Source organism: Electrona antarctica (genome assembly GCF_951216825.1).
Source record: "Electrona antarctica genome assembly, chromosome: 18".
Classification (NCBI taxonomy): domain Eukaryota; kingdom Metazoa; phylum Chordata; class Actinopteri; order Myctophiformes; family Myctophidae; genus Electrona; species Electrona antarctica.
Window position 1 is genome coordinate 36,885,188 of NC_136799.1, and position 19,212 is coordinate 36,904,399.

Sequence of the window (19,212 nt, forward strand, 5' to 3'; positions counted from 1 at the left end):
GTGTAGGAGACGCGTCACGGTCATCTCACCTGTTCCTGAGGAGGCGAGCGGAACTCCTTGGTCTTCTTGGCGGTGATGGCGGCCGACATGTTGAGCGCCAGCATCAGCTCGTTGTAGCGGAACTTCTGGTTGTACTGCAGCTTGGACACGAAGCTGTCGGAGAAGGACACGATGGCCTCGATGCGATGCTTCAGCTCGCAGTCGCAGAAGTAGTGGAGCAGCTCACACATCTGGGGGTTGGAGAGGATAGCGGTTTGGGATGCTATCAGATGATTTAATCTCCGTCATCAGCCCTTTTCAAGACCATGCAATGGAGCCAGTATGGACATTTCCTACATATTGACAGTTTGTTGTCAGCCATTGTCTGACGTCGCGTTTGGCACGTTGCCCGACTACTAACCCTAACCCTAAATCTAACCCTAACCCTCAGTCTTAACCGGCCATGTACTGTAAGTAAACATAAAGCAAAGTTGTTCTATAGTGCAGTTTCACAATGTTTTCGCTTTGGCGGCAGTAATTTCACTTCCGTGTTTCCTGGTCGCCTACTCGCAGTAGGCAGTATGTAGGAAATGTCCATAATTATTGCATCCATTGCATGGTCTCGATAAGAACATATTGGTGATTATCGGTTGATAACATTCTCCAAAACATGTGGATTGCCATAGTCTGGAGGAGATTGTCCAGCACAGAGAGAACAAGCTCTAGTATGTAGGATTTTCACAGAACGATAGGAAATCACCAAAGTTCCCCTTTAAATTATCTGTAAATTACTATACAATTAAATAATAGGTTACATAGTAATAGCATATGGCCGCTGTCGGGTGGAAACCATACAGCATGTCCAAAACTGTTCATTTTCAGGATTCAAATTCAAAAGCATAAAAAATATCTACAAGCATCAAGCTTGTGGGTCTGCTCGTTTTGCTGTGTTTGTGTGACGCCATAGTATGACCTATATAACACTTACGAAAAAGAAAAAACAGTGGTGTAAAGTAACTAAGTACATTTACTCAAGTACTGTACAATTTTGGTAAGGTATTTGTACTTTATGTGAGTATTTCCAATTTCCAATACTTTTACTTGTACTACATTATATCTCAGAGCAAACATTTGCTTTTACTCCACTACAATTATTTGAAAACTTTAGTACTTTGGAGATTCAATTTTTTATTAGAAAACACACATTACATTAACCACTTCAACCATATACATCGGCCATTTGAAAATAGGCGATCTACAAGCTCAATGCGTCACATCGTGACGCATTGTGAGCTTGTACTACTTTCAAAAGCTTTTGTACACATTTTGAACTGCAATATGAGTACTTTTACTTTTAGTACTTTAAGTACATTTTGATTCTGATACTTTTGTACTTCTACTTGTCAACTTGAGTACATTTTGAATACGGGACTTCTAATTGTAACGGAGTACATCTACATTGCAGTATTTATACTTTTACTTAAGTCAAACATTTGAGTACTTTTTCCACCACTGGAAAAAACACAAAAATAGAGTTAAAAATGGAGTTATGGAGTTAAAGCATTTGCATCATTACAACAGTTGTGCATCTCTACCTGTTGTTTGACCGGCTCAGGCAGCCTCTTCTCCAGCAGCCCTTTCATTGGCTGCTTGGCGTCTTTAGCCGCCTCCTCCTCTCCGGCCTCCACCGCCTTCTCCTCCGCCCCCGTGAGCCCTTCCTTCTCCGTAGCCTGGTGTTGATTTGGACAGCACATTTTCATTTACTTTAGTCATTATTAGGCATTAGGAATTAGGCATTTAAAACACTTCCAGGATGTCAGGGTACAAAACTGGCTCCCACTGGCCAGCCTGATGGGGAAAGCAACTGGTTGGAATAATGTGTTCCTTCCACGTGCTACGTCCAACCCGGGGAAACATGGGGAAAGCATGAGGTCAGTCCGTTGCTCTCCCCAGGTTTGCAGAGGGAGTGTAGCGCCCAGGATTACATTAGATAATTGACACTGGAAAATCGTGGGATAAAATTTATGAAGTAAAAAAATGCACTACCGTGACGTCGGCAGGCGCCGCAGAGACGTCCTCTCGCGTGGCGTTCGTCTCCCCGAACACGTTGGGCTCAATGAGCATGAGGATCTTGTGCACGTCCTCGCTGCGCAGCACGCCCATGGTGAGCAGCGTGCCCGTGAGCCGCAGGATGGGCACAAACTGGTACTCCACGCTGCCGCCCACGGGGTCGCGGATGTGGGCGCCGCTGCCCTGCACCGCCTCCGTCAGCATGCTGATGGCCTTATCCTTCAGCACGTCCAGCGGGAACTGAGGGCTGTAGAGGTGCTGCTCCCGCCTGCCGGTTATAGGGATGGGACGATGCATTAACACTTACGATGGTGTAAGTGTCCACACACGTCTTAGGGCACGGTCTTAAGGTATTTTTTATCGATATAAAATGGGTTCAATGAAAGGAGAGATCAAGTTGTTGCAATTAAATGAATAGTTGTATTGCATAGCATTTGCATTACTAGAGCGGTGCCCGCGGGGCCTCTACAGCGGTGCCTGTTGGGCACTGGCGACTTGGAACGATGCAAGTTAGAAATGCATGCCCAACCCAGATATTATGTCTGTGTCCCTTTTATGCCCATATGTGGAGTTCTTTGCCAGGCATGCCCAAATATGGAGTCTATGCAGACGTCAGAATGATGTCAGAACAGGACAGCTCCATATATGGACACTGGGCAGGGGCCCTGTGTGTGTGTGTGTGCGTGCGTGCGTGCGTGCGTGCGTGCGTGCGTGCGTGCGTGCGTGCGTGCGTGCGTGCGTGCGTGCGTGCGTGCGTGCGTGCGTGCGTGCGTTATGTAATGGCTGCTAAAAACTCAGCTTCCCATCATGCACCTGTGCACAGTGTGAAGCTCAACAGCGCCACTTTGTCACCTGTTGGTACCCTAAACAGACAGACAGACATAAGGAGCCTAAACATAGGGACACACATCGCTGTGCATTGGAGTGGCTGCACCACTCAAAAATAACGCTCATCTTTTACTTTCTCTAATAACAACAACACAATAATCGCGACACGTCATTTTCACAACCGCCCCCATCCATCCATCCATCCCTACCTGGCGGCACTGATGAAGCAGGGCGGGGCGAAGTTGAGGCGGGGCATGAGCGACGTGCTGAGCCCCACCCCCGGCGGCAGATGGCGGCTCTTGGCGGCGTCGGAGAAGAGGCGGATGGAGCGCGTCTCGGCCGTGACGGGCACGATGAACTCGTTGTTCATCATGAGCCGCGCCTCCTTGGCCGTCTCCAGGTGGATGCTGATGACAATCAGAATCATCTTTATTGTCACATCACAGTTTTACAGGTAAAAGAGTGGGTGAAGGCCCGGACGCTTAGCTCAACCGTCTGGGCACTTAGGGCTCCATTTTCATCACCACTAAACTTCTTTGCCTTTTTTTTTTACTATTTTGCAAAACATTTTTGAATAGTTAAAATGGCCAGTCTACAAGCTCACAACATATCAATGTAGATTGGCTAGTTGAACTATTCAAAAATGTTTTTCAAAGAATTTTAGGGATAAGGGGTTTAGCGGTGATGAAAATGGAGCCCCTAGGCTGCCAAGCCAGCCGGACGGCATGTCACGGGTTCGACTCCCGAGCCGACAGCCACGCTGGTGTGACTTCCGATGACTTAACTGAATGAAACTCTTGTTACATTGTTTACAGACAGTGGTAAGGTCTTTCCCCAGTGTGGATACGCTGGTGTCTCTTCAGGTTCTGTAAAACACTGAAACTCTTGTTACATTGTTTACAGACAGTGGTAAGGTCTTTCCCCAGTGTGGATACGCTGGTGTCTCTTCAGGTTCTGTAAAACACTGAAACTCTTGTAAAACTGATCACAGTGAAAAGGTTTTTCTCCAGTGTGGACCACTAGGGGGGCGAGCCCAACTCGTTTGCGATGGATTTTGAAAACCTAATGCCCATACCCAACATCATACCAAAAATCTAAAACGTGTCACCCAAGTGCACAATCTTAATGATTTTGGTACGTACTGCATCACTGTCTGGTATGGGAACTGCACAGATGCCGACCGCAAGTCCCTACAGAGGATAGGGAGAGCAGCGGAGAAGATCACAAGTGTCCCCCTCCCCCCCATAGCTGACATATACAGTTGGGTGCCACCGATATTGTCCCTTATCATTTGACCCATTTAGGCCTGACCTCAACATTTTAAAAAATCCTTCTAAATCCTCCAGTTTTCTGAAATAAATATTTTCACGATTTTTCAAAAATAGCAGACCTACAAGCTCGTAGCGCGCCACTCAGTGGCGCGCTATGAGCTTGTAGATCTGCTATTTTTCAATAGCTAAATTATAACATAATGTTTAAAACACCAAAAGGGGTTCTCGCCCAAAATGGGTTAACTGTCCTTTTGCGCAGATCACGCAAACCTCAGCAAAAAGAAAAGGACAATATCGATGGCCTCCAACTGTATACACAGACCGTTGTGTCAGGAAGGCCATGAGTATTATGACCGACCCCTCCCACCCCTCCCACCATCTCCTTGAACTCCTGCCATCTGGTAGGAGGTTCAAGGGCCTAGGAGGAAGCACCAGCAGGCTGTCCAAACAGTTTCTTCCCCCAAACCATCAGGACACTAAATGCTCGCCACATATTGCCCCCAAGGCCAACATCCTGAGAGATGAACAGCACTTTACACACATGCACTTTGAATGCATCAGCACTTTCTTCTGCCAAATGTTGTCTGCTCCTTTTACCTTTAAATGTTTTTTTAAAAGGCTTTGCCTCTTTTTGATGTGTATTGTTTTTAAATGTGAAGCATCATGAGCCGTGGAGAACGGTATTTTGCTCCCCTGTATGCCCAGTGTATATTGTGGAAGTGACAATAAATCTGATTGATTGATTGATTGATTGATTGATTAATTCCTTCCCTGCTACATTACAAATAAGGGGTTTCTCGATATTTACAAGCTTGATTCACAAACGGCACAACCTTATTTACAGGCTGTACGGCCGTACAACCAAGGGGGACTCTTTTTTCCACAAGAAATTTACACATAGTACCCGAGTAAATCTATATATTTATATATACTAGCCCTTACCCGTTGTGAAATATTTGCTGCCTTGTGGCCGCGGGGGGTACTGCGCCCTGTGGCCGCGGGGGGTACTGCGCCCTGGGTGCGTTTTCGCATTTTTAATTCACTAATAAATTAATTATTAATTTATAATTTGTTAAATTGGAAAAAAGGGCTTCGTTAAGACCTCCATATTATTATGGTCAATGCCTGTGTGAAAAGTGGGAGTGATTGGTGCAGGCAGTGAGGAGCTACGGCAGTCGAGTGACACACAGACATTCAGAATTATAGTATGATAAGGTGCGTGCCTGATGAGCGCGCCGTAGAATCCCTCGCGCAACGTGCCCGACAGGTACTGGTTGTCGATGGTGTAGAGCAGCTGCGACTGGTCCAGGTGGCTGCAGAGTGCATGGGCCACGCGCGTGTTGCCCAGCGCGCACAGCGCGCAGTACAGCTTCAGCGTGTGGTAGTGGAACCGCCGCATGTCCTCCTGCTCCGAGAGCTCCATGATGTCCACGCACCTGAGGGGGAGGGAGGGAGGAGGGGAGCGGAGTGAGAGGTGTTGGTTTTCCGTCGACTAAAACTATGGCGAAAAATGTTCGTCGACTACCTTTTTTCGCAGACGAAAGGAATATGGACCTGACTTTTTGAAAGAGCGCACGTGCGGCAGTAAATTAATAATTAATAGATACAAACAAAAACTTACACAACACTCATGATAGTGCTGAATATGATAATAACCCCAAAAAGGCGTCAGAAGCATCTTCGGCAGGGAGAACCATTCGAAAAAAAGGTTTTTCCCCCAATGTCACTCCCTGCTAATTAATACATTTTAGGTTGTTATTGATTCAGAATGGTCTCGCATCGGTCCACCGTCTAGCAACACCCCCGTTGCTAGGTAACGCTCTGCTGCGCTGTGGTCCGTCAATGAAACGATTGCCCACGTCCACCGCCATTGTAAGTGCGATCTTACGAACTGAATTTCTGAATGGAGGCTCAGATTGAGGTGTTTAAACAGAACGTCGATGTTAGGGGCTCATTACTCAACCTCGCGGTTACAATATTAACGCTTCTGATGACCTTTAAAAATACGATCGCCACATTAGCTTTAGGCGATTTTGCTTCTGGTTCATTCATTCTGGTGAATATATAACATGGACTTCCCCTTCCCCCCTGTAGTAACTCTGAGGACCCCCTAGGGGGTCACGGACCCCTGGTGCAGAGAATACCTGTTCTCCTCAGGTATGTGTGAGAAAGTGAACAGTAGTATCTGTTCTCCTCAGGTATGTGTAACGCCGGGACTCCACAGGACACGCGTCTCCATCGCGTGCGTCAAAAAACGAACCGGGGCAATTTTAATGCAGTCACGCAACGCAACACGGGCAGTGGAGCCACCCTTCATTGATTAAAAAGGGAACATTCCCTGGCGGTGACGGAGACGCGACGCGCCCGGTGGAGCCCCGGTGTAAGAAAGTGAACAGTAGTATCTGTTCTCCTCAGGTATGTGTAATAATAAAGTGAAGTAGTGAACAGTAGTACCCGTTCTCCTCAGGTATGTGTAATAATAAAGTGAAGTAGTGAACAGTAGTACCCGTTCTCCTCAGGTATGTGTAATAATAAAGTGAAGTAGTGAACAGTAGTATCTGTTCTCCTCAGGTATGTGTAATAATAAAGTGAAGTAGTGAACAGTAGTACCTGTTCTCCTCAGGTATGTGTAATAATAAAGTGAAGTAGTGAACAGTAGTACCTGTTCTCCTCAGGTATGTGTAATAATAAAGTGAAGTAGTGAACAGTAGTATCTGTTCTCCTCAGGTATGTGTAATAATAAAGTGAAGTAGTGAACAGTAGTATCTGTTCTCCTCAGGTATGTGTAATAATAAAGTGAAGTAGTGAACAGTAGTATCTGTTCTCCTCAGGTATGTGTAAGAAAGTGAACAGTAGTACCTGTTCTCCTCAGGTATGTGTAATAATAAAGTGAAGTAGTGAACAGTAGTACCTGTTCTCCTCAGGTATGTGCACGGCCAGCATCTGCAGCGGCTCCACACACTGCAGAAGCCAGCCCTGCCTCTCGCTGACGCGGCCCGCCTCCACCTTGAGGAAGGTGTTGGGCATGCGGCTCCACAGCACGGCGCTGATGCTCTGCACGTCCAGACGCGGCGGACACTGCGGCACCGGGTTCCTGTGCTCGCTCTTGAAGGCGGCCGAGGACAGCGGCATGGTGTTCTGGAGGGAGGACCCACAGAACGGATATCGTAAAGAGGAGAGCGGCATGGCGTTCTTTAGGGGACCCACAGAACTAGCGGATTCAAATGAAAATCAACCGATAATCACCAGTAGGTTACTTATCAAGATGATCTTATCGACCTACTGCATGTACAGTATACTGGGAGCCTACTGGCTGCAATTAGGACAGGTGCACAGAACACACATTGTAAAGAGAGTGGCGTGGCATTCTGGAGGACCCACAGAACACATTGTAAAGAGAGTGGCATGGCCTTCTGGAGGACCCACAGAACACACGTTGTAAAGAGAGTAGCATGGCCTTCTGGAGGACCCACAGAACACATTGTAAAGAGAGTGGCATGGCCTTCTGGAGGACCCACAGAACACACGTTGTAAAGAGAGTGGCGTGGCCTTCTGGAGGACCCACAGAACACACATTGTAAAGAGAGTGGCATGGCCTTCTGGAGGACCCACAGAACACACGTTGTAAAGAGAGTGGCGTGGCATTCTGGAGGACCCACAGAACACACATTGTAAAGAGAGTAGCATGGCCTTCTGGAGGACCCACAGAACACACATTGTAAAGAGAGTAGCATGGCCTTCTGGAGGACCCACAGAACACACATTGTAAAGAGAGTGGCATGGCCTTCTGGAGGACCCACAGAACACACGTTGTAAAGAGAGTGGCGTGGCATTCTGGAGGACCCACAGAACACACATTGTAAAGAGAGTAGCATGGCCTTCTGGAGGACCCACAGAACACACATTGTAAAGAGAGTAGCATGGCCTTCTGGAGGACCCACAGAACACACATTGTAAAGAGAGTGGCATGGCATTCTGGAGGACCCACAGAACACACATTGTAAAGAGAGTGGCATGGCATTCTGGAGGACCCACAGAACACACATTGTAAAGAGAGTGGCATGGCCTTCTGGAGGACCCACAGAACACACATTGTAAAGAGAGTGGCATGGCCTTCTGGAGGACCCACAGAACACACATTGTAAAGAGAGTGGCATGGCATTCTGGAGGACCCACAGAACACACATTGTAAAGAGAGTGGCATGGCATTCTGGAGGACCCACAGAACACACATTGTAAAGAGAGTGGCATGGCATTCTGGAGGACCCACAGAACACACATTGTAAAGAGAGTGGCATGGCCTTCTGGAGGACCCACAGAACACACGTTGTAAAGAGAGTGGCATGGCCTTCTGGAGGACCCCCAGAACACACGTTGTAAAAGGGTATAGGCTAAATAAGCTGTGTGGCTTCACTTCAGCCTCTACTTTTTCAGAAATGTGGTTATTTTCTCTCTCTCTTTTTTGCCACAACATTTGCCTTTGAAACCGCAGGACCGAACTTCTCTCTCACTCACACACACACACACACACACACACACACACACACACACACACACACACACACACACACACACACACACACACACACACACACACACACACACACACACACACACACACACACACACACACACACACACACACACACACACACACACACACACACACACACACACACGGTATATGACTTTGTTTTGCAAACAGGGGTGAGTATAAACTCGGGCCATGTCCCTGCTTTTCATATATAAATCAGAAACCTGAGATACTGTTTAGTAGCCTACGGTGCCTGATTGATTGATCGCTACCAATTAAGCACAGCCTAAAAAGTTATGAACCGGCACAATTAAACTGGCACTTTTAATTAGTTGAAGAACTGAGTCGTTAATTTCATCACCTTGGCCATTATGGATATCTAAGTTTGTGGTTTATTTTTAATGACCTTATGTATATTGCATGTGTTAAAACGAGGGTTGATGGATGCATTTACAAAAAAGATAGTTCATATTAATAGGTAATGCATATTGTGTAATTTGCCAGAGTGACCACACTAATGTAAGATGGAGTGAGGAGAAGTGCCTGCCTCAGCGTTGCAGGCCTGACACTTCCCCCGAATCTAGCTTAACTGCCTGCAGATAAGGGTGTGGAATGTGACACAAAACAAACACAAAGTTAGAATGTGGAGATAAGAGGTTTCTGGCCGACAGCAACAATAATATGAAACAGGGTCTCATTGAAATAATTTTTTTATAAAAAAAAAAAAAGTCACTGTTTTAAATCATCATTACAGCATCCTTTGTTTCTCCATTGACAGCCATGCAGCGGAGGAGTGTATACCTTTATCTTTGTCAGCTCGAACTGGAAGAGGTTGGGGCTGGTTGGTCGCACAAACACCGCAGGAAACAGCTTGGTGTTCGGCTCCACCTTGGCAGAGAGAGAAGAAGCCGTTAACATCCAGCCTGCACAGTCAGGAGGCAAACATGAAAGGGGGTTGAACGGCGGTGACACGAGAACGTGACTTGCAGGAAGCAGTTTAGCGGGAGTGCATGACGTGTCGTGGAGTGCTCAGAATAGTTCCGTGTTTGTAGTGTGTGTATGCGTACGCGACGCGCGTGTGTGCACCGCGCACGCGCGTGTGTTGTGTGTTCCAGAGAGTGGTGGCGGCTGCCAGGATGACTCATAGCACAGCAAAGCCTCGCCATGCACATTCCTGCGTGAAATAACATAAGGAGATTATACCCCGTTTGAAAGGCTCCCGCGAGATTAACTTCCCCAGGTGTGTGTAGAGCGTACCGTTTGAACAGCTTTGTGCTTTTCAAGTTTGACAGGGTGATGCGCGGTACCGGCAGAGATACGGTACCACATCTTGCTTTGGCAACGATAGCATATTAGGCAGTGGTGGAATGTAACTAAGTACATTTACTGACGTACTGTGCATATTTACAATGTTGTACTTTACCCGAGTATTTCCAATTATACTGCACTACATCTCAGATACAAATATTGTACTTTTACATTTATTTGACAGCTTTAGTTACTAGTTATTTTGTATGTTTGGATTATTATCCTTATATACAATTGAAAACATGTCCCCAAAAGCACGCACAGCAACAAAAGGCACCAGCTACTACGTCACTGACACGCTGCAACACGCTGCAACACACACTGCAACAACACACTAACACGACACAGTCTTACCCTCCGCGTCGATCCACGGCTATCTCCTCATGTCGCGCCGCACGCCCACAGTCAACAACACCCGCGCAAAAACTGTCATTGCACTGCCACTACAGCCGCCTCCCGTCCACACTCACAAACAACATCAATATCAATAATAAACACAAACACGCCACAAGCACCGACACCCCCGCCTAATTTGTTGCCAGGTCTATGAAAACAAGCCCAGAAAAAATGCCATTCAACACGCTACTTACAACTCGCTTACAATTCGCGGACCTGGCAACACTGCATCCTGTTTTCCCATTGGCTACGGTTGCTACAACACGCATTTGCACTGCATCTTGGGAGCAACACAGCTTAATGTAGGGGTCACCGATTGCTGTGCTACATCCCCCTCATGTCCTCACCACCCCGTTCGGCTACACCACACACACTCACCTACACAATTCTCCACATGCAACACAGGGCCCTTATTGGCTAGCCCCCTCACATGGCGATCCCCACGCAACAAAACACAGCCAGCCACACACACACACACCCACCCACACACACACACACCACGCCCACGTTCGGAAATATCGCACTGAGCGCACTGTGCAAACCTGGCGTGGTACAAGCGGGACAAACCGACGCGCAAATATCGACACGAACAACAACAACAACACTACACGCACACGCGCGCGCTGCAACAACACACAGCTACGTCCAGTGTGTGTGTGTGTGTGTGTGTGTGTGCGTGCGTGCGTGCGCGGGGGGGAATTTGGATCGCCTCGCGATGCAGCGAAAATGCCACTACACTACACAGGGCTCGACAGTGCGACTAGGTACTCGCATTTGCGCCTTACAACATCACCGTGCGAGTTGTAACATTCACTTTGTACCACCGGTGCGACTACACAATCCGAACTTTAAAGCTACAACTTGCGCAGTTTACATCCACAAGAATGTGTCACTCTCTCGGTTCTGCACCGCTGCTGGAGAAGTATAGCACTGTCGCAGGCAGCGCCACTAATCCCCCCCCCCCCCCCCCCCCCACACACCCCAGAGACGGAGGAGAGAGAAGAGAGCGAGAGAGACAGAGAGCACACACGTGAGTCCTGCAAATTATATTGACCCAATATTAATTTGTACAACCTCGCAAAGCATAAGATATCATGCTTTGGAGAATAGGCTGGTCTCTCTTTTTACAAGACATAAGCCATTGCATACAGCTTCTCAACCCTTTTAAATTTCAAGGACCCCCATAACTCTGAGAGTAAAACCAAATGGACCCATAAGAGTCCCATTTGATTCCATTTGTACAGTATCACAGTTAAACGTTATAACAGAGTCCATTTGGTTCCATTTGTACACTCTCAGAGTTACAGACCTGTAGGGTCCACTTGGTTCCATTTGTACACTCTCAGAGTTACAGACCTATAATGGGTCCATTTGGAACCCCCTCAAGGAACCATGAGGGTCCCTGGATCACACCTTTGACAGCCACTGCTTTAAATCTATACATAACTAATATAGAGCATATTTGATCCATTTATTGTTATGGATAAGAACAACAACACTACACGCGCGCGCGCGCACGCGCTGCAACACAAAACAGCTGCATACAACGCGTGTCACTGTGGACTTCTGTATCTGTGGACTTCTGTATCGCAACGCGGGGCAACGCAACTCTGGGATGAGCGGGCCGAAGGCCCGCGAAATTCTAGTTACAGTACATACATTACCCACTTCAGCCCAATATACATTTCGGCCATTTGAAAATAGCCAATCTACATGTAGATCTGCTATGAACTTGTAGATCTGCTATTTTCAAAATATTTGTATACGTACATTTGAAAACTTGAAATGAGACATTCAGCATAAAGAGTACTTTCTACTCGTGGTACCTTGGGTACATTTGGACAGCAAAAAATGTTGAATTCCAGACTTCTAAATTGCAGTATTGATACTTTTACTCAAGTACAAAATGCAAGTACTTTTTCCACGACTGATATCAGGGATGGGAGGAGGGACACATTGATGGCTAGATGGCAGAGAGATGGAGATACCACGGGTGGATGGGCGGATTGATGGCTGTCCATGTGCATATCGGCGGCATAAAGTAACTAGTACAGCTAGTGCAACCACAGAGAAGGCCCTGTCACCCCAGGTGTTGCGCTTGATCTTTTTGGGGACCTCAAGGAGGCCGGCGTCGCTGGCCCTGAGGGAACGGGATGAGTATATACCTGGTAGGAGGTGGAGATGTCCTTGCCGTTGACGGTGAAGGCCAGCAGGCCGGTGGCCAGGTCCATCAGACAGCCCACCTCCAGGTCCACGTTGCTGCGGCTCGAGGCGTGGGCCGCCGTGGTCACATCGCCGCCCCACACCATGTAGCAGTTATTCCTCTTCACACTGCCACACAGAGGAGGATGACCAAAACTAAATGAAGCTACGGTGACTAAAACTAAAGACTATATTATGTTGACAATTCCGTCAAACAAATTGTGTGGTCTCGCTCTGATCTGGTGAGTGTCCTTAACCCATTTTGACCTGAGATCAGATTCTAAAAATGTCTTCTACATCTTGACAGTTTTCTGAAAAAGCTTTGTTTCTATGTCAGTCGTTCTTCGATTTTTCAAAAATAGCAGACCTACAAGCTCGTAGCGCGCCACTCGGTGGCGCGCTACCGAGTGCGCGCCACCGTGTCTCTGACCAGGCAGAGACATGCCCTTGGCCTGGTCGTAGAAGGAAGGTACAGTACGTCCATAATTGCCTGTTAAGTCAAAATTATATGATGCCACCTGGACGGAAGCCTGATCAAGCAGGGGCAGCTGCGCTGCGGTGGCAATCAAGAATGTTTGTTCTAAGCTCTAGCACTCTGCACCATTGTGTTGCTGGTTCACCACGGAGAAAGGACCTCATACATCGGGCGGTAAACGACAAACCTCACTATCGCTCTCTCTATCATTCGCATCAACTGCAAAGATTGAACATATATGATTACTATTTTTCTGTTAGAGGCAAAATAGGACAGGAACTGGGAACCTACCATGCAGGAAATTAAGTCAATGTCATTATTATATTGAAATCCCTGACTGGGAAGAGACTTTGATTTATCGTGCTATAATTTTACATTACGATTGGTGTCAATAAAACCATGCTCCGGCGGCAATATAACCTGCATTTTCCCTGACTCTGTGTGGTGACTTGGATCAGACTTTACAAAATAAAAACTGGACCAAAATGTTATAGGGAGGAACTAAATATTTTATGTTTGGTTTGCGCTCGGGTGCTGCCCTGAGATTGGCTCCATGCAACCAAGTGTAAAATCAGGTATTACGAGGCCATCAAGGCAAAACATAAAATAAAGTTTTACTCATTTAGAAGACATTTGTAAAATTGGCCACCACTTTTCAAACTATCTTCATGTAAAATACCACTATTTTTTTCCTACTCAGTCTGTGTCTCAAAGGAGGGCTGAAACCCGTCCACCAGTGACATCATCGTTTTTTATATTTAGATTTTATCATGAACATTATTAGTGAGGACCAATTATATGAAGATGAAAAGTGGTGAAGTGGTCCTTTTAATGGCTTAAATGAGCTACACACAAATCAAATGGTCTTGACTTGTGGAGGAGGAGGAGGAGGAGGAGGAGGAGGTGGGAGTGGCCTGTGGACAGACTCACCTCTCATGGACCCGCCCACGCTCGTCGCCAAGGGTTACCGTCACTGTGCGGTTCTTGCTGAGGTTGAAGTTGTTGCTATAGTAATGGTAGTCAGGGGTAACCCAGCCCACCCACACGCCGGCAGGGTCCTGGCCAGCAAACACCCTGACCGAGTGGTAGTACTGCAAAAAAACCCAGCAGTGACATGACATATTTAACACAATGTTATTTATGACAGTAGGGTTGTCACGGTTATGACATTTTACAGCAGCTGCAGCACACAAACTGATTACACTATAGATGTAGATGTTCATAAACGCACCTGGCAGTTATGAGTGAGTCGTTCTTGTTATAATTACCGTTGTGATGCTGCTGTAATCCACTCGTCTGCCCTCATCACTGTGCCTCACAGATCTCAGGGGGTATCTGTCGTGAAATTAATTATGAATGACAAAACAAGAAATGCTACTTAGCACGTAATTCACCACTTTAACACTATTGTAGGCATGTGTGAACATCTTTTAAAACATCTCAAACATTTTCACTTTGTTTTAAGCAGATCAAGCTTGTAGATTATCTATTGTGTTTTGTAATAATAATAATAATAATAATAATAATAATAATAATAATAATAATAATAATAATAATAATAATAATAATAATAATAATAAAATAAACAAAGTACCTAGTAACTAAAGTATTGACAAATCATAGTGGAGTAAAAAGCGCAATAGTAGAAGTAAAAGTATTTTGGAAATACTCCAGTAAAGTAAAAAAGCACTTACAATGTACTAAATATACTTAAATGGTAAATGGTGCATTTATATAGCGCCTTTATCAAAGGTGCTTTACATTCACCCATTCACACACATTCATACACCAATTGCGGCGGAAGCCATACAAGGGACCAACCAGCACATCGGGAGCAATTTGGGGTTCAGTGTCTTGCCCAAGGACACTTCGACATGTAGACAGGAGGAGCCGGGATTCGAACCGCCGACCCATGGATCATTGGACGACCTGCTCTACCTCCTGAGCCACAGTCGCCCCTTAGTGCGAGCGGCCCACGTACCAACCTGTGTTTGACTTGGCGAATGCGGGCGGCCCACCAACCTGTGTTTGACTTGGCTAATGCGGGCGGCCCACCAACCTGTGTTTGACCTGGCGAATGTGAGTGGCCCACCAACCTGTGTTTGACCTGGCGAATGCGAGCGGCCCACCAACCTGTGTTTGACTTGGCGAATGCGAGCGGTCCACCAACCTGTGTTTGACCTGGCGAATGCTGGCGGCCCACCAACCTGTGTTTGACTTGGTGAATGTGAGTGGCCCACCAACCTGTGTTTGACCTGGCGAATGCTGGCGGCCCACCAACCTGTGTTTGACCTGGCGAATGCTGGCGGCCCACCAACCTGTGTTTGACCTGGCGAATGCGAGCGGCCCACCAACCTGTGTTTGACTTGGCGAATGTGAGCGGCCCACCAACCTGTGTTTGACCTGGCGAATGCTGGCGGCCCACCAACCTGTGTTTGACCTGGCGAATGCGAGCGGCCCACCAACCTGTGTTTGACTTGGCGAATGCGAGCGGCCCACCAACCTGTGTTTGACTTGGTGAATGTGAGCGGCCCACCAACCTGTGTTTGACCTGGCGAATGCGGGCGGCCCACCAACCTGTGTTTGACTTGGCGAATGTGAGCGGCCCACCAACCTGTGTTTGACCTGGCGAATGCGGGCGGCCCACCAACCTGTGTTTGACTTGGCGAATGCGGGCGGCCCACCAACCTGTGTTTGACCTGGCGAATGTGAGCGGCCCACCAACCTGTGTTTGACCTGGCGAATGCGGGCGGCCCACCAACCTGTGTTTGACTTGGCGAATGCGGGCGGCCCACCAACCTGTGTTTGACTTGGTGAATGCGGGCGGCCCACCAACCTGTGTTTGACTTGGCGAATGCGGGCGGCCCACCAACCTGTGTTTGACTTGGCGAATGCGGGCGGCCCACCAACCTGTGTTTGACTTGGCGAATGCGGGCGGCCCACCAACCTGTGTTTGACTTGGCGAATGTGAGCGGCCCACCAACCTGTGTTTGACTTGGCGAATGCGAGCGGCCCACCAACCTGTGTTTGACTTGGCGAATGCGAGCGGCCCACCAACCTGTGTTTGACTTGGCGAATGTGAGCGGCCCACCAACCTGTGTTTGACTTGGCGAATGCGGGTGGCCCACCAACCTGTGTTTGACCTGGCGAATGCGGGCGGCCCACCAACCTGTGTTTGACTTGGCGAATGCGAGCGGCCCACCAACCTGTGTTTGACTTGGCGAATGCGAGCGGCCCACCAACCTGTGTTTGACTTGGTGAATGTGAGCGGCCCACCAACCTGTGTTTGACTTGGCGAATGCGAGCGGCCCACCAACCTGTGTTTGACTTTGAGAGCCTCGTCGTCATGGACTCCGTTCATGTCGACGACGGGGGAGCTCTTGTAGACAGAGTGGAACTCCACAGGCATGCTGAGTCGACAGAACACCATGTCGGCGTTGCTGTTCTGGGTGCCAAACGTCTTGTGGCTGACCTTAAGACACGGAGGACTGTCCACGGTGCCGTCGATCCTGGTCACCTGGGGAAGGTTCAGTGACAAATGACAATATGTTTGGGTTTTTTAGCCCAGGATCTTTGTAAACCATTTTTCACCCGGTGCCAATGGCCTATATGTGTGCACACATGCCATTTTGGAAAGAACTTCCCTACTTCCTTCACAGGTGTTACCGATGATACTAATGAAGGCTCTGTTCCATTCTGGTCAAACAGAATCAGGGTTCTGCTATTGTGCATGTTGGCTCACTGGAAACACTCTGCTACACCAGTGGGTCTCAAAGTGTCCTTGAGTGGGTTCTAAATGGCCCAGTATGGGTTTGTAACTCTGAGAGCGTTTGGTTCCACTTGACTAGATTGCTGAATTCCTGCAATGACCATAATGCTTTGGTGCACTGCCCCTCCTTGTGGAGAGGGGGGAGTGCTGCGTGGAGATGTGACTTGAAGTCCAGGAAGGAAGTGAGAACACATTTTCATGACACATTTTCGTCATGAAGACTACAATATCTAAAAACACATATCACACACATAAAAAACCAGAGTGTTTCTTCTTGTGTCCTAAACATCCTTATTAACCCAGTTTGGGCGGGAACCCCTTTTGGTGTTAGCATTATGTTATGCTTTAGCTATTGAAAAATAGCAGATCTACAAGCTCATAGCGCGCCACCGAGTGGCGCGCTACGAGCTTGTAGGTCTGCTATTTTTGAAAAATCGAAAAATGGGTTAAAATAAGATCTGGTTGCAAAAGGGGTTCTTCCGTGTAGCTTACCGCTATGTGGCCGTGGTCCTTGGGCACGTTGACGAACGTGACACTTTCATGGTTCTTCCGTGTAGCTTACCGCTATGTGGCTGTGGTCCTTACCGCTATGTGGCTGTGGTCCTTACCGCTATGTGGCCGTGGTCCTTACCGCTATGTGGCTGTGGTCCTTACCGCTATGTGGCTGTGGTCCTTGGGCACGTTGACGAACGTGACACTTTCATGGTTCTTCCGTGTAGCTTACCGCTATGTGGCCGTGGTCCTTACCGCTATGTGGCCGTGGTCCTTACCGCTATGTGGCCGTGGTCCTTACCGCTATGTGGCCGTGGTCCTTACCGCTATGTGGCCGTGGTCCTTACCGCTATGTGGCCGTGGTCCTTACCGCTATGTGGCCGTGGTCCTTACCGCTATGTGGCTGTGGTCCTTACCGCTATGTGGCCGTGGTCCTTGGGCACGTTGACGAACGTGACACTTTCATGGTTCTTCCGTGTAGCTTACCGCTATGTGGCCGTGGTCCTTACCGCTATGTGGCCGTGGTCCTTACCGCTATGTGGCCGTGGTCCTTACCGCTATGTGGCCGTGGTCCTTACCGCTATGTGGCCGTGGTCCTTGGGCACGTTGACGAACGTGTAGCTTACCGCTATGTGGCCGTGGTCCTTGGGCACGTTGACGAACGTGGGGAGGCGCTTGCTGAACCACATGGTCACCTCTCGGTTCATGTTTACGGCGAAGGGCTCGAAGCCCTCCTGCAGGCCGCACATGGTGTAGTACTTGAACGTGCTGGCGTCTTTCCCCAGGTTCATGCGACCCACCTGGGACAGGCCCAGACTGCACACCGGAATGAACCCTGAAGGACCAACACACAGGGGTGGAAAAAGCACGTACATGTTTTACTTAAGTAAAAGTGCACATACCGCAAAAGTATTGGCATGAAAATGTACATAACGTACTCGTTATGCAGAATGTCCCATTTCATGTTTACAAATGTATAAGAATCTTTTGAAAATAGGCCAAAATGTGTATAGGGCTGAAGTGGTTACTCTATGTTTTGTAATAATAATCTAATAATAATCTAATAATCTATCACATTTCATTTATACGATACGATACATGATCCAAAAAGTGTTCCTATTATGAACGAGAGGCATGTTGAAGTCAGAAATGAAGCGCTTAGTATATCCATCAGATCAAAACCACGGAGAGCGCCCTGGATTAGGAGAGACGAGACATTCTTTCTGCCGCGCTAACAGCTAAGTGAACGGTAAGCTACGGTCTACGGTGGCCGAGTGTCCGACTGAAAAATAAAAAAAGGAAAAAATTCAGAATATTCTCCCCTCGCCTGATATCATTGAGGATGCGCTAGGACGTGTACACACGTCCAATGCATGCGTCGGTTGGATTCCCTAGGACGTGTGGCTACGTCCTACGGACGGAAACGGTTAATATAGCTGTTGTGTGGAAATAAGACTTCCAGTTCTAGGAAACACAGAATGGGGGGACTTTTTTTAAATTATTTCATAACAGCTCTAAGGTATATTAATGACATAGTAAAATGTTGAAAATGAGTGGAATTCCCCTTTAAGTACAGTACAGTAATTATAATAAGTTACTTTACACCACTGCCAACACACCACAGCGTGAACACTCAGATAAGGTGTCCTTGGCCAAACATTGTTGAAGACCCCGGCGGCTCTAGTGATTCTCAAACTTTGCCATTTCAAGGACGCTCCAGTTTACGCCCCAGTTTACTACCATGATTAGGCCATGACCATGATTAGGCCATGACCATGATTAGGCCATGGACTGCCATAAGTGAGTGTACAAATGGAACCATCCATTTGGTTAAATTTGCACACTCTCAGAGTTACCAATCAATCAGCTGGGACCCCCTCAAGGACCC

General features: G+C 47.7%; 1 protein-coding gene across 1 annotated transcript in view; it reads right to left on the reverse strand.

Moving 5' to 3' along the window:
- LOC306941876 (ryanodine receptor 3) overlaps positions 1-19,212 on the reverse strand; it is a 302,817-nt gene that overhangs the window by 149,629 nt on the left and 133,976 nt on the right. The window contains exons 28-39 of the mRNA XM_079527516.1: positions 17,951-18,159; positions 16,344-16,580; positions 13,994-14,154; positions 12,552-12,717; positions 9,484-9,570; positions 7,060-7,286; positions 5,372-5,584; positions 4,020-4,067; positions 3,087-3,284; positions 2,053-2,317; positions 1,575-1,709; positions 30-230 (exon numbers count right to left, since the gene is read on the reverse strand). Coding sequence (XP_079383642.1) covers positions 30-230; positions 1,575-1,709; positions 2,053-2,317; positions 3,087-3,284; positions 4,020-4,067; positions 5,372-5,584; positions 7,060-7,286; positions 9,484-9,570; positions 12,552-12,717; positions 13,994-14,154; positions 16,344-16,580; positions 17,951-18,159 — 2,147 coding nt within the window. The remainder of the gene's footprint in view (positions 1-29; positions 231-1,574; positions 1,710-2,052; positions 2,318-3,086; positions 3,285-4,019; positions 4,068-5,371; positions 5,585-7,059; positions 7,287-9,483; positions 9,571-12,551; positions 12,718-13,993; positions 14,155-16,343; positions 16,581-17,950; positions 18,160-19,212) is intronic.